Source organism: Mirounga leonina, unplaced genomic scaffold, assembly GCF_011800145.1.
Source record: "Mirounga leonina isolate KUSES-001 unplaced genomic scaffold, KU_Mleo_1.0 Mir_99, whole genome shotgun sequence".
NCBI lineage: Eukaryota > Metazoa > Chordata > Mammalia > Carnivora > Phocidae > Mirounga > Mirounga leonina.
The window spans coordinates 5,420,677-5,436,247 of record NW_023270971.1 but is presented as its reverse complement, the minus strand read 5'-3'; the positions used below and the strand labels follow the sequence as shown (position 1 = coordinate 5,436,247).

The 15,571-nt window shown below is 50.3% G+C and overlaps 1 protein-coding gene across 9 annotated transcripts in view; it reads right to left on the bottom strand.

Annotated features, from left to right (window-relative positions):
- Positions 1-15,571, bottom strand: part of LOC118006808 (rho guanine nucleotide exchange factor 37-like) — a 50,547-nt gene that overhangs the window by 8,183 nt on the left and 26,793 nt on the right. For all 9 annotated transcript variants that reach the window (XR_004678194.1, XM_034999603.1, XM_034999606.1 and 6 more), the window contains 6 exons: positions 9,557-9,756; positions 8,171-8,301; positions 7,377-7,481; positions 5,350-5,460; positions 4,217-4,546; positions 1,620-1,748 (listed from right to left, as the gene is read on the bottom strand). Coding sequence is in view for 8 of the 9 variants with exons in the window: in XM_034999603.1 (XP_034855494.1) it covers positions 1,620-1,748; positions 4,217-4,546; positions 5,350-5,460; positions 7,377-7,481; positions 8,171-8,301; positions 9,557-9,756 (1,006 nt within the window). In the remaining variant the exon portion in view is untranslated. The remainder of the gene's footprint in view (positions 1-1,619; positions 1,749-4,216; positions 4,547-5,349; positions 5,461-7,376; positions 7,482-8,170; positions 8,302-9,556; positions 9,757-15,571) is intronic.

Sequence of the window (15,571 nt, the reverse complement as noted above, 5' to 3'; positions counted from 1 at the left end):
GTATAGAGATCATATTCTATGTGGTTATTTCTGGGGGGAGGTGGTGCTTGGTGTAGGAAAAGCAGACAGAAGTGCCCTTCGGGGATATCTGGGCACAGACTCTGCCATTACCCCTACTCCAATGGGGTTCACTAGTCAGGATCAAGAACTAGGAGAACCTGATGTTTCTAAATGGGCCCTTAGGTGGAAGTGGAGACAGGGTAGCTTTTTTTCAGAATGGAGGTGTTACCCTGCGTATGAAAGCCAGCAGTGTAGAAACATTTGCCTTCTTTCTCAAGTCTGAGAGGCCCCGGGCAGAGAACAGCAGTATTCCCTGGAGGGACCAAGGGGAGACATGGGAAAATATCACGAGGACTGCTTCTGTCCTAGGTGACCACCTCACTTCTGTGGGTTCTGAACCCTTAGCCAAAGAAGTCAGGAATTATAGGAGGGGTGTGGGGGGGTGGGGTGGAAACAAAGGTGGAAAAGAGGGGGCATCTCTTCTCTTCCTACCAATTTGCAACACACACTGGGATTATGCTGTTCCCATTTGTTTCTCTTTTTTGTTTCTCTGTGTCTTCTCTTTTTTCTATGATCAGCATGGAATACTTTTCCAATAAGACAAATGTTATTGTGTCTCAAGTAGCAAGAGAGAGGAGCTTCCCAGGACTCATCCCAGTAGCTGCTCTGCTCTTTACTTTCTGCCCCATCCTCCCCCCACGCAGCAGGGCCCATGCCCCCCCCCCCCACCATGGGACTTCTGGCTGGGACAGCCTCGGTGTGGGGAAGGAAGGGGGATGGCTGTGGCCCAAGGAAGAGTCCACCCTCCTCCTGCATCCCTGATGGCCTTTGACCTTCTCTGCATTCCAGTCAGGTGTGCAGGCCACCTCTATGGGCCAGCTCTGCTGGGCTCCTTTCCTTGTCTCTCTGGGTCTCTGGAGCCCCCTTCTCCCTTCTGGGGAATCCTGGCCATCTCCTGGTCCTTCACTTCACATTTCACATGTGACTGAACACACAGTTTCAGGATCCTCTCATCTAGGTCTGTCCCCATGTGGGGCCCCCTCCGCCTTTCAGCTACTTCAGTTCCACTTCTGAAATATACTACCTGGGGACATCCTTCAAGTCCACTGGAAGATTCCCTTTCCTTCTATTTTAGAGAAAAATACTTTACTGCAAAGAAGGATTTGGCCAGCCAAAGTCTGTAAACCATAATGCAGCTGAAATACTGTCTCTTGCAATTAAAAATTCCATAGCAAAAAGAAAATTTAAATGATTTGTTATTCCAACTTTTTATTCATCCTGAATGCTGGTATCTGAAGGCAGTTCAGTGAGATGGTGAGGAAACAGGGGCTTTGATAAAAAAAATGTGAAGTTCCAGGCTTGGGGATGCTAATGCCACTTGTCTGTTATTATGTCTAATTTCACTTAATATTCTATTGTTCTGCTCTTATGTTTGTTGGCCACGAAGAGCATGTGTGTAGGTGGTGTGAATCCCAACACCTCCTCCAGCTCACAGACAGAAAGAAGAGAGGGAAAGGGTACAAGGAACCCTGGGGGAGGAAAAGGAAAAGGAAATGGGATCGGGCCTGACTCCACTGGCAGGGGAAGGACTGGACGGTCTGCGGGGTGAGGAGACTTACTTGCACGGTGGGAGGTGGCAGCACTTTCTCAAAGTTCTCTTGAAAGGAGCGAAGCTGGTGACCGGTCTGGCCCAGTGCGTCCTCCACCAGCTTCCTGAAGGCCGGCTCCGAGAGGTGGTAGTGGGGCAGCTGGGTGGGACAGACACTGTCCTCAGAGCCATCTCCAGGAGAAAGGGGACAGAAAGACTCTGGCAGCCTACATTCTAGCCCCAGATGTGTGGAGATGGGTCTTTACATCTTTGTCAGCTGTAGTTTTTGCCTGCTGACTGCCCCACTTGGTGTCCTTCAAGAAAGCGTCCCTCCGTGGGGTCCGGGAGTATTGCCCGCCGTGGGGCGGCAGCCACAGGGCTGGCAGGCACGGCCTCCCTCTCCCATCCACCGTGAGCAGCCCACGGACTAGAGAATGAACCCAAGCAAGGCCAAGCAGAAGCCTCCCATCAGAGTTAGTACATGAAGGCTGAGAATGAGAGGAAAACTTTTCCTTTAGATGCTGAGGCATAAAAGCGGTCTCTCCCACCGTGCACAAAATGGTTGGCCTGACAATGAAGCCCTCCCAGACAGGGAAACAGAACTAGGAGGTGGAGCGAAAGCCGGAGCCCTGACAGCATTATTTGTACTGAATGCACCCTGCCTGGGGCTCGATCCCCTCTTGGGTCTCCCAGTTATGCAAATGAGGACGTCCTTCTTTATGCCTCAGCTGGTTTGGAATCCAAGGAGTTCTGAGTAATGCTCCATCCTGAGACCCTGGCCCTGCTAGCCATCTCCTGCATTCTTCCCACACAACTTAGGAACGAGTAAGACCCCCAGCTAACAGAGACATGTCCTCTCTGCTTGTCACCAAGCTCGCTGCTGTCTGACTCAGAGCCTTTCCCCCTGCCCCCAGGATGCAGATAGATTGAGGTTCTACCATGCAGGCCTTTCCCGGGCTCCACAGGACTGGTCCAGGGGGATGGGCCATGGGACACAGACAAGAAGCTGGCACCAATCACCGGCAGGCTCTAACATTCTAAACGACAGGCCCAACCAGGAAAGGCCCTCTTTCTGCTTTTATAAAGTTATCTTCCTGCTACTGGCATCCTGCAACACTCCCCAGCCCCGCACATCCCAGTCTGAACACATGGGGCCTGGCAGCCCTGGAGACGGAACTAGAGGGCGGGAAGAGGATGACAAGATCATCTAATCAGATTGACCCTCTGCCTTCAGGAAAGAGAAACGCTTCTTTTTGCCGATGGTTCAGGCTTAATTAAATTCAAAAAGCATGTCTGAGACAGAACTCTGTACTAAATGCTTTGAAGGCCAAAAAGAATAAAAGCCTATATAGTTCCAGCCCTCCTCAATAAGGAGAAACGGCTTCATCCAGCATCCCAGCTGAAGGCAGGCTCTGTGAAGTGCTTAGCACAGCGCCTCCTACGGGCTGTTGGAGTACACACGATGGGGAGACGGGCTCTCCCAGCTGCAAGGAGGGGGGTTCTGAGAGCTTCACGGAGAGATTCATTCATCTGTCACATATTTGGGGAGTTCCAACCATGCACCAGGCCCTGTGAAAGGCATGGGGGGGCACTGGGCTGGGGGGCATTTCAGGCCAAGGAAGCAGCCTGTGCAAAGGGACGTGGTCCCACGCAGAAGCAGTATGCTACAAGTGGGAGCACAGGGCGGACTGGGACCAGGAGCCACCAGGGCAGTGGTGCATGTGCATTTCAGAGGAAGTTTCATGCAACACACTGCATGGGGGTGGCCCAGCTGGGGACCACGAAGCCCAGGAGACAGCGGCTGGTATGAAGAGTGCTGGCCTGCCCTGGGGGCCAGGCCCACAGCCCCTCAGCTCTGACGCTGACATCAGAGACAGATCTGAAAGCAGCTCGGTCTTCTTCCCCACGTCAACCCCGGTCTTCTTCCCTGTGTCAACCCCCGTCTTCAAAGCTCTGAATTCAACGTTTGCACTTGGAAGTTTGTCCAAACTTCTTTGCAATCTATTTCTGCTTTCAGCCGACAGCTCTTCTAAAATGCTGCCAAGCACTGTTCAGAGCCCAGGCTGCGGGACTTGAACTGCCAGGGTTCAAATCCTGCTGTCGGCTGTGTGGCCTTGGGCACGCTGTCTAACCTCTTTTGCAGTGAGGATGCTGATGATACCTACTCTGTAGGGTCAGCGTGAGGATGAGCTGGGATAACAAAAGGAAGGTACACCGTACGCGCTCGCGAGGACGCAGCTGCTAAAAGTAATAACAGCAGGGGGAACGCCAACTGGAGACACTGACTCCCGACTGCGTAGAAGGGGCCTGGCCTCTGTCATCGACTTCTAATACATTCCAAGGACGGGCCCCAAGGTCTGCTATTTTCCCAGCAGAGCCTCCTCTGCTTCTGAATCCCAGAGCCCAGGAATTGCCCAGAGTCCCAGTTCTCTCCTTGTTTGCATGATCGGATCCCATTGCTGGAGGGACAACTGGCACAAGAGAGGTCCAGAAGGTCCCCGGGGCTGCCTGCTGCGCACCCGATGGCCTAATGTCCCTCCATCCCAGCCCCCGAGAACAGCTAGCTGCAGGCGCCCTGAGGCCCCGCCTGGCCCTCCTGCAGGGGCGCCCCGGTCCCAGAGGCCTTACCTGAGCCAAGCTGCCCTCCGCCCTCTGCAGCACTTGCTGAGCAAGCTCCCTCTGGAGGCCCACGAATGTGCACAGGATCTGGCCCAGCCAGCGCATGGCCAGCTGGTTCAGCTGTGGGAGCTCGGCCACTAGCAGGGAGTTGAGGGCCTGGTACGTGTGTCGGGCCTCCTGCTCCTCGTACGTCACGCTGCCCACCTCCAACAGCTTCTCTTCCACCCTCTCGAAGTCCAGTAGTTTGTCCAGACGCTTCTTGATCAGGTTCTGAGGGCCAGCCAGGGCTTTAGCCAGGCTGCACAACGGCTGCCACACCAGGCCTTTCAGCCTCTGCTTCTGCGGGGAGAGGCGAGCTTGGGGTTGGGGAAGGAAGCGGCAGAGGCCAGGCACTGGGAGAAGGGGTTTTGGAGGGAGCTAGGACCGGGCTGTAGTCCCACCCCTGCCGACTCGCTGTGACTTCTTGCATGTTATCTAAACTTTCTGGGCCTCAATGTGCCCATCTGAACAATGGGGACAGTGCATGTATGAGCTTAGCAGAGGGCCTGGCACTTCCTAACATCTGTGCACAACTCTTAAAAGATTTTGTAGAGAGGGGTGACAACAAACACAGTCTTTGGGGCTCAGATCCCATCTTGCCACCGACCATCTGAATAACCTGGGAAGTCACCCTCTCTGTTCCTCCACCTCTCACCTGCAGAATGGAACTCTTAACAGCATCTACCCCTAAGCTGTGTTGTGAAGATTAATGGAGATGAAGAATGTAAAGGGCTGAGCAGCTTATCTGCCTGGCAGATAGTGAGGCACAGCAAACATCAGCTGGGGCTATTTTTATCAGTAAAATGCATTAATAATAATCTCCGCCCTGCTGACTACTCTGGGCGGTTATGGATACGACAGTCATATAAAGGGCCTGGCTTCTAAATATTATTCCTTTTTTTTTTTTAAGATTTTATTTTTAAGTAATCTCTACATCCATTGTGGGGCTCGAATTCACACTGAGATCAAGAATTGCATGCTCTACTGACTGAGTCAGCCAGGAGGCCCCTAAATATTATTCTTTTTTTTTTTTCTAAATATTATTCTTACCAGGCTCTGCCACCTGCCTCACAAGGAAAGGAGAAAGGAAAAGCTCCACTCACAAAGTGTGGGAAGGCCTGGAGCTGGAGGTCTCTCATCAGGCTGCAGTACTGTACCACAGGCCCGCCAGGGATGTCCAGATCATATTCCTGGGGCCTGAAGCAGAGGAAAGCCTGGACCCAGAGCAAATCAGAGACAGCCAATCAGGACCCATCATAGCCAGCTCACGCCCCCCGCCCCCCCCCCCACCCCCGCCCGGAAGAGGCTGTCCAGGTTCTCTGCACACCCACCATGACAGGGAAGCACTTAGCCTATTCCATCCTTGCATAACTTGGGTGATTAGAAAGTTCTTCCTGGCGCCTGGGTGGCTCAGTTGGTTGAGCAACTGCCTTCGGCTCAGGTCATGATCTCAGGGTCCTGGGATCGAGTCCCACATCGGGCTCCCAGCTCAGCGGGGAGCCTGCTTCTCCCTCTGACCCTCTCCCCTCTCATGCTGTTTCTCTCTCGCTCGCTCTCAAATAAATAAATAAATCTTTAAAAAAAAAAAAAAAGAAAGTTCTTCCTTAGACTAAACCAACATCTTTCTCCCTATTCCAGTGCTGCTCAAACTTCGTGTTTGCATAGCACCTCTGTGATTTTACTGCCATGTCTATATTCCACATATTCTATTAATACTTGAAATCAACAAACCATTCCTATTTATATCAATGTATTTTTTAAAATCACCTTATGACACTACCATAATGGGAAAACCAGCAATAACTGCTACAAATAGGCATGTAAGAATAACTGCTATAAAAACAATGTCATTAAGTTCTGTCTGGACATCCCTGCCTGCAGAAGGCTCCCAGCCCAAGACTTGCTCTGCCTGTGTTAAAGACATACCAGCAAAAGCAGCTTCTCCTGCGCTCAGAGGATTAAAAGATGGAGTCACGTGCTTGCTGTGGGATTCCATGTCAACAACTGTATTGTCACGAAAGCCTGCATCTGGGGGAACATAACCTAATGCTTCCAAATATCTGTCCTACCCCGCAAAGCCGGATGGGTCTTCCACGTGCCTCTGCTTTCTCTCTCATGGCTTCTCCATCCTCTCTCGCGCGGGCTCAGGGAGCCGCCCCTCCCATCTCGCTGCACTGTAACAGGATCCTGCTGCCTTCTGCTGGGGGGCCCAGGAAGGAGCCGGAACAAGCAGAGGCATCTGCCCCACACAGAGGGGCCTGCAACTACGGCCTCCTGCATTTTCCACAACTCCCCTAAGACCACCCCAAATCCCATTATCCAAAGAGCCCGTTATCATCTGACCAAGCTGCTTTGCGCAAATGGACATGACGGAAGATAAAACCACAGAAAAGGGACGGAGTGGATGGAATGAGTCAGCATCGATGACAACAGTGAAGGATTTTGGCACAAGGAAAATGATGTACCGGATGGCATGCAAACTGGTGTTCCTGTGGGCTGAATTCAGCCTGTAGAAATGTATTTTCTTGGGCCTGCATAGCATTTAGGTTTTCATTAAATTCGTTGCTCACGTGGACATACCATGAGATTTCATCTGAAAGGTTTTTTTTTCCCCCCCCTAAAATCAGAACTGGCTATGCTGGGTCCACATTCCCAAACAGCAACAGCTTCTCCAAGCCAAGTAACAGCTGCCCCTTTCGATTTTATTCATGCATGCATTCAGTCAAATTCTAAATATCAGTATGTATTTAACTCTACTGAAAAGTTTCGTGAACAGCCTGTTAGACATTAAGCCTTGGACACTTGCACATTTCACTCAATATTATTACCTGCCTGACTTTCTCAGGCACCTGAGTGTGTCACCTGCTCCAGGTGCCAGACTGGCACGGTCCCTCTGGAGGGCTCGGACCCCAGTGAATTTTAAGCCCACTCAGTGGGAACCTCACCCCCTGAGAGCTCAATGGGCTCAGAAGTTGTGGTCTGGGGAGTGCTTGCCTGTGGCCCTTCTTCTGACCCGCAGCCAGTGACCCGGTGACCTCTTCCCTTTGCCAGTTTGTCGGATGGGCCCCGCACGCCTCCTGCCTTGGGGGACCCAGCCCAGCCCAACCATTATTAGGGGCAGGATCCTCACCTCCAGATTATCCAGGTAAACAGCCACATTGTTCTTCATCTCGGTCACACACAGCGACACCCAGTGGAACCTCTCTTCTAAATCATCAAATTCCTTGTCTTCTGTCTGAGAGGAGAGCGACGTTTGTGAGAGCTGAGAATATCCATGCCCAGGGAGAGAAGGGAATAGCGTACGCCCACATCCGCGTCCCAGGCTCTCACTGGGGACCACCTTTACCACAGCCCTGCCCATCAGAGCCAGTTCCTGCAGCCCCAAAACTGAGTGGGCCGGTTAGAGGCAGTGAGTGCTGCTTAATGGTTTTGTACTCAGATCATGGAATCAGATACACAAGCATCCGAGTCCTGGCTCCCTAGCTGTGTGACCTTGGGCAAGTGTTTTACCCTCCCTGAGCCTGTTTTTTCAGGTGCAAATGGGGTAATAAAAACACCTACTTTATTGTGTCATCAAATAATGCCTGGGGTAGAGTAAGTACTCTATCAACCTGAGCTGTTCCTAGTGGCTTTTCCAAGCTGGTTCTTTGCTCAGACCCAGAGATTAGCTCTCCTATCTGCATACAAGGATACTCAGAGAAAGAGCACACAGGACGCAGTGGAGAGAGCCCTACCTGGCCCTTCAGAATCACGTGAGGGTGCCGACTCGGCCTCCTCCTGGCGATGCAGTGCTGAGAGGTTACTTTGGTCCCTTGGCGCCCGCCTCCTCATCTCTGAGAGGACTCTATGCCACCTGCCCCATCCACTGCCCAGTCCTGCCCCATGGAACGGCTGGGATGCCACCCGTCCTCCACCTGTGCTCACCCTGGGCACGAGCCCCGCCTCCTGCTTCAGCAGCTGGCTCAGCCGGGTGGTCTTCTTGGAGAGGGTGTGCGTGTTGAGGCGGGCCAGCCGCTCCCAGAGGGTCAGCTGCTCCCCTTTGGTGTACTTGGAGGCTGCACCAACAGAGGAGAGGGAAGGCTCGGGGTCCAAAGCTGCCCCAGGCAAGCAGGCACCCCGGACAGCCCTGGCTAGGCGCCCGCTTGGGCCCTTTCCTCAAACATCAGCAGTACGCCTGTCTGAACAGCCGCTCGCAGAGGGAGAGCCCAGGTCTTGCTGCAAGGTGTGCGCCCTGGCTACACGGCTGCCCGCCTGCCCAACTTTGGCAAGGCGCCACTCGTTGGGCCTGTTTCCTCATTCGTAAGTGAGACCAGCCACCTTATATGGTTGCTGGGAGGATCACATAAGATAGTGGGTCTGAATGTACCACACTCCCCCACTCGGGTGCAGGGCTTTCCACTGATCTGTCACCCCGGGCCTGAGTCTGAAAGCCAGCTCTGCCTCTCACCAGCTCTGGGATCTACAGCAAACGATTTAAGCTTTCATTGGACCTGACTGTGAGATGGCGCTACCAGGGCCAGCCTCTGAGGGTGACTGTAAGGATCAAACCAGATAATGAATGAAAGATGTGTCACAGGAACTAAATTATCACTATTATACCATCTAGATCGTGTAGTTGAGTTTGCTCTCCACTTGGGACGCTGCTTCATTTTCCAAACCTTTCTGTTTTGACAACCTGAGAGTTCCCCACCCACTAGTTGTCCTTCCCAAGGTGTATTTATATATACTTGGCCTCCTCCGTATTCATTTCTCCTCCACAGTATAGCAGCCATGTGGTTTGCATGGGACTGATTTCACTTTGGTTCAAACGGTGGGTGCTAGCTGAGATAAGCCAATTCATAGAGTCCCAAACCCCTGGCCACAGTGATTGATACGTAAGCCGGGCCCAAGCCAATTAGCTCATGGCATTCCCCTAACCATGGTAACTGGTTCAGGGTGAGCACATGACCCAAATGGGTCCTTTCAGAATGATGCTCCAATCTAATTTATGACTAAGGGGAGAAAGGCCCTGTCTTATCCTAGAGGGTATGGTGTGCAGATGTGAATCTTGGAATGGCAATAGTCATTTACTACTATGAGGGAAGCCAGCCTGAAGATGAAGCTGACACACAGTAAAGAGCAGAGATAAGAGAATTATTGGGAAATGGAGCCATCACCCTGATCAAACCCTACCTAAAGTCCATATTGCCGCTGGACTTGTGGTTACATGAGCCACTACATTTCCTTTATTAATGAAGATAGTTTGAAATGAGTGTTCTTGTAGCTGGAAGCATTCTCACTGATATAGCCCTAAATTCCCCAAGTCCTTACCCACTTCCTTGCGCCTCTTGTACTCATTGATGTTGGTGTTCACGTCCTGGAGGGCAGAGACAGCCCTCTGAAGCACAGGGTAGGCACTGGCATCAGGGACTGTGTTCTCCAGGATTTTCTGCAGCAGCAATGGGTACTTGGTAATCCTCTGCAGAGGGATTACCAGTAAGAAACTGAGGCCAGAGGGCCCAGCTTGTGGCCTGAGGGAGAAGGCTGGCGTTAGGTAGGGAAAGCCCACCATTTTGGGCAACAGGAGTCCTGGACTCTAGGCCCAGCTCTGCCTTTTAACTCACTGTGTGCTCTCAGGCAAGTCACCCTCCTTACATGGTTCTCAGTTTCCTCATCTGTAATGCATGAGGTCTAGATGCTAGACAGGCACGGCTAGTTCTCATTGTACCCCTTTTCTGGGCCCTGGTTTCTCATCTGTACTAAATGCAATGGTCAGTTCTGTCCTCTGCTTCCTTGGCCTCTCAGCAGCAGACACAGCTGACTAATCCCTGCTCTTGAAACACTTTCTTCTTTTGGCCCCAGAGATGCCCTTCATCCTGCTTTTCCTGCTCCATGGGCCATTCTCTTGGCCTCCTCTGCTGGCCTCACTCCAATGCCAGAGCGCCCTGGGCCTTCCCTCCCCTCCATTCACTCTCTTACTGACTTCATTTAGTCTGATGGCTTTAAACACAGCCCCAACCCAGACCTCTGTTTCCAGCTTCTGTCCCGAGCTCCAGACTCACACAGTCAACTGCCCATGTGACATGTCCATGGCTATGTCCCAAGCACAACTCTGTATGCTGGACATCCATTTGAGATTTCATTCAGTAAAATGGTTCTGTGGCTTTAAAAGTTGAAAGTTTAAAAAAAATAATCACAGGAACTTTATATGTTTATAGAGATGCATTTAAATTATTTAAGGGTAGGGCGCCTGGGTTCAGTCGGTTAAGCATCTGCCTTCGGCTCAGGTCATGATCCCAGGGTCCTGGGATCGAGTCCTGTGTCAGGCTCCCTGCTCTCCAGGGAGTTTGCTTCTCCCCCTGCTCCTCCTCCCACTTATTCTCTCAATCTCTCTCTCAAATAAATAAAATCTTAAAAAAAAAAGTATTTTTTTAAAAAACGTAGTTAATGGTAAAAAGTCATGATGTCTATTATTTGTCTTCAAACAGTTTAGCATAAAAATAGATGAAGCAAAATATTAATACTGGTTAATTTTAGGTAGTGGTATATGTTTGTTACATTCTATTTTTCTCCAGGTGTGAAAATTTTCACTAAAAAAAAGTAAAAAATAAAACAAAACACAAGAATGAGTAGCGTCAAGATCCCCTCCAGATGCACTATTCGATGAATGGATGACTTTTTCCAGTCCCTTTCTTGTTGATATCAGGGATTTGCAGAAAAACTACCCAAATCAATGGCATCTGGGAATAGGCTCCCACAGTTTTCCCTTGATCATGACCAGAAGCCCTCAGACCTGCCTTTCAAGAAGCCCACGAGGGTTTCAAGTCTCAGTGTCTAAGCATGCCTCATCCAAGAAGACTCACAGATGCTGCTCACAGCCCTTCTCTGGCCCCTCTCCATGGTACCCTTGCCTCTTGCTCTTCCTCCTAAGGAAATACTTCCAGACCAAATGTCCAGGAAAGATCAGTCATGAGGCTAAGAATAGGTAGAGCAGGTGGGTGCCCCCTCATTAGCTGCGGGGGGCTGTGGGGGAGGCAAAGGTAGGATAACCTGTCAGGACATGCCTACATTGACCATCTGCTCTCACCACGGGTTTCCTAGCACTTGGCTGACCACAGGCAGGGGAGATGGAAAAAGTCACCAGATATTTGCAAAACTCTGTCCTCTGGGCTTACTTTCCACGGGAAAGGGCCAACTGCCTCGTGGGGACAGCTGTCTACAAATAAGAGCACAGGGCATCTTCAAAGAGAGGATCACAGCTCTTCTCCACAATTATCAAGGAGTCATGATAGAATTACAGCAGTCTTTTACGATTACAGCTTTTCTAAGGTAATCTGAAGGGAAAAAAAAAAAAAAAATATATATATATATATATATATATTTTTTAAAGTAGGCCCAACAGGGGGCTAGAACTCACAACCCTGAGTTCAAGACCTGAGCTAAGATCAAGAGTCAGATGCTTAAGTGACTGAGCCACGTAGGCACCCCTGGAGAAAATTTTTTAAGTGACCTTTCAAACAGGCAACAAAAATTGAAAGATAATCCCCCACCCCCAAAAAAAGGAGAGGGGAAGGGAGGGGAGGGGAGGAGAGGAAAGACCAAAGCAAAGCAAAGCAAAGCAAAGCAAAGCAAGACAGATAATCCCCAGAGCTGGGTGGGTATGCGGAGACAGGCCCGCTTACATTTTCTCAGTGGGAGCCGTGATTGGTAAGATCTTTTTAAAGAGCAGTTTGGCAATTTGTAAAATGTACAAATCCTTTGCTCCATCAGTCCCACTCCAGAAATCTACCCACAGAAATGTCAACTCAAGCGAGCAAAGATAAAGGCAGAAGTTACCCGCAACTCTACTTATCACAGTGAAAAACTGCAAACAAGCCAGATACCATCAGCAGAGGGTTGGTTAAACCACCGTAGTCTGTGAGCTGCCTTGGAAAGGAACTCTGTGCAGCCATTAACAAGAACATGGTAGAACTATTCCTGGTGTTGTGAAAAGATATTCATAGCCATAGTTAAGTGAAAAAGTTGTTGGGGCACCTGGGTGGCTCAGTCAGTTAAGCGTCCGACTCTTGACTTCAGCTCAGGTCATGATCTCAGGGTCCCGGGATCGAGCCCCACGTCGGGCTCCCTGCTCAATGGGGAGTCTGCTTCTCCTTCTTCCTCTGTCCCTCTCCCCTGCTTGTGTCCCCCCTCAAATAAATTTTTTAAAAACTTAAAAAAAAAATAAAATGAACGAAGATTGCCCATAAAGGAAAACAAAGATTATTTGCCTTCCCCAAACACTGCCTCAGCCGTCATTCTGAGATAGTGGGTGCTTTGTGCAGGACCGATCAGCCTCTGCAGGGCAGCCTCTTCCCCACTGATAGCTGCAGAGCTTCCTGCCTACTGCAAGGGCAAGCCTTTGATCCCCTTGGCCCGCAGGTGGGAGCTGCAGTAAGAGACAGGATAAACTGAACACCCTACCCACTCACCCACCCAAATAAAAGGGTAGCAGGCAGCATGCATTTTGGAATCACAAAGAATCCGATTAGATAGTCTCATCCATCCTAACTGGATAAGAAGAACCACTTACGAGAACCACTTACTACTGGTTGGTCTGGTGATTCTAGTCGGCTAAGCTCCAGAAACAGTTCCATGATCATAAGCACAAGAAGGCCAGGATTACTGTTTCGAGAGAGGAGATAGAAAGCGATGCTGGCAGGAAGAATGACATTCCTGGGGCAACATTAGACCAGGGGTTCTCATCGAGGGCACGGTGGAAACTTGCAGGCACTGGGCTGCTCCAGGCACTTCGTGGGCAGGGGCCAGGGCAGCAGCCATCTGCAAGGACTAAGCACTAGAGTGCTAAGTCTCCTAGGTCCCTCTGGATGCACACAGGCTGAATGAATGCCTCAAAATGTGCTGCAATTTCAAGAGCGGAGATGTTTTTGTGACACTCCGACTCCATCCAGTCACTTACCATAGCACTGCAAATTATTATGATGCTACCTTTCATAAACAAGACCCAGATCATCATACGTCCTACTTCTTCACTTCCTCTGCCCCCCAGAGCGTAATGTTATCCCTATGTCATTTATGTTGTTGTTTGCTGCTTCTTATCATGCACAAGTAGGTCAAATTTGCTCTCATTGCTACTTGTCATTCTAGGGCACACACATTCTCTGTGCTTTCCTTTTTTGATATGCGTTACGTGGAATGGCTTCTGACTTTTCTTTCCTTGAATCCAAGCTTATTTATTATGTGTAGGTGCCAGCGTCTGATTGCTTCATTAGGTTTTCCAGGGTAGGGGTGCCCAAACATTGGCACGCTGAAATACATTATGACTTTACTAGACATTATTTTCCTTTTACTTCTCCTTTTTATTACAGTTAAGCCATTAAATTTTCTTTCCAGTTCCGTATACAGGTAGGATATTTATATGTATTTCGAGACTGCATGTCAGGATAATAATTTAATGTTTGTTATAAAAAAGGAGCATTGAGGAGCACCTGGGTGGCTCAGCTGGTTGAATGTCAGGCTCTTGATTTTGGCTCAGGTCATGATCTCAGGTCATGAGACTGAGCCCTGCATTGGACTCCGTGATGGGCGCGGAGCCTCCTTAAGATTTTCTCTCTCCTTCTCATTCTGTCCCTCTCCCCTACCCCTCACTCCCTCTCTTAAAAAAAAGAGTGGGGGCGCCTGGGTGGCTCAGTCAGTTAAACGTCTGCCTTCGGCTCAGGTCGTGATCCCGGGGTCCTGGGATCGAGCCCCGCGTCGGTCTCCCTGCTCAGCGGGGAGCCTGCTTCTCCCTCTGCTGCTCCCCCTGCTTGTGCTCTCTCTCTCTCAAATAAATAAATTCTTAAAAAAAAAAAAAAGGAAAAAAAGGAGCATTGAAACCACTAGAGCCGAGAGCCACAGTGTGGTTTCAGAGAAATACAACCCCTGCCTAGTCAAGACAAGGATCATAGTGGGGTTTACAGAGTGTCACTTGGGTACAACTGAGTCCAAACCCCCATGAGGTATAGTTATCACTCCCCCTTTACACATAAGGAAACCAGGTTCTGAGTCATGAAACGGCTCTGCTCAGGTGAGATAGGGGCACAGCCGGATTCACCACTGGGCAGTGTGGCACCAGAGCCCATGGAGGCCAGGCTGGTCTGGCCGGGAAAGCCCAGAGTGTGGAAGGCGTGACACACCGCAGCCTCTGTGCCAACCAGGGCCCCCCAACACTGCTTCTAACATGTCTGAGCTAGATGCCAGTATTTGGCACCTGGGAGATGTTATATCAAAGTTTCTGACTTCTTTTGAAAAATCAGAGGCTCCAGCCACACTGGACTCATATTCCTACATGGCAATTGAAGCGGATGTTTGTAAAATAGGGCTGTAATTACTCTGCTCACAGTATGCACACCCTTTGTTGTGGCTGCTGTATCCACTTTGAATAGGACCCGGAAACCCCTCCCCTTGAGAAGAAGGGTCTATTTTTCCACCCCTTCGTTCTGTCACAGAATGTCAATTCCCAGCCAAGACCTCCAAAGGCCTTCCCCTGTCCTCCACCTCGCTTTTCCCTCCCTCCTGCTCTCTTCCTGTCTCAACCCTGTGACCACCATGTGAGCAAGCCTGGGCCACCTGCCAGATGATGAGAGGCTGTATGGCCAGAGCTGAGTCAGCTCACGTGTCTCAGATACATGAGAGAGCCCAGCCAAGATCAGCAAAGCTGACCTACAGCTGATCACAGGCATGTGAAGGTGCTCAGCCAGGGCTAGAAGAATCGTTTACTGAGCCCGGCTATATTGCTAACGTGCAGGAGAGTGAGCCAAATAGATGTCTGTCTTAAGCTGTTCTGTTTTGGGGCAGTCTGTTACACAGCGAAAGCTACTTGATGGAGCAAACATCAGCAGAAGCAGGGCTGCAGCTGCCCTCTACACAGGGTCTGTTGGCTCTGGTTGGCCACAGTCTACACTGCTCCCTTTTGCCCCACACGTGCCACCCTGCTTCCCTCATTTTCGTTACCTGCCTTTCTCATATTGACATGTATTTAGTGATCCTTGCAAAAGCCTAAATTTGTAAGACTCTCGGAAGGATGAATCAAAGGGGGAAGTGAATGTAGTTTTTTTGGGGGTAGAGGGGGCCAGGACATGGGTAACTGAAAAGGAGGCTTCAGCGGGTTGAGGGGTTAGGCAAGGGAGAGGAGGAGGGGAGATAGCAGGAGCTCCCACAGGAGATAACATCATCTTCAAAGATCTAAATCTACACAGTCTTTCTCTTGGGTGTAAAGGGAATGTCTAAATAAGATAAAATAATAGTAGCCTCTCATCCTCCTACACTATTCTGATTTCCAGAAAATGACCTTCATCTATCTCCATTTGG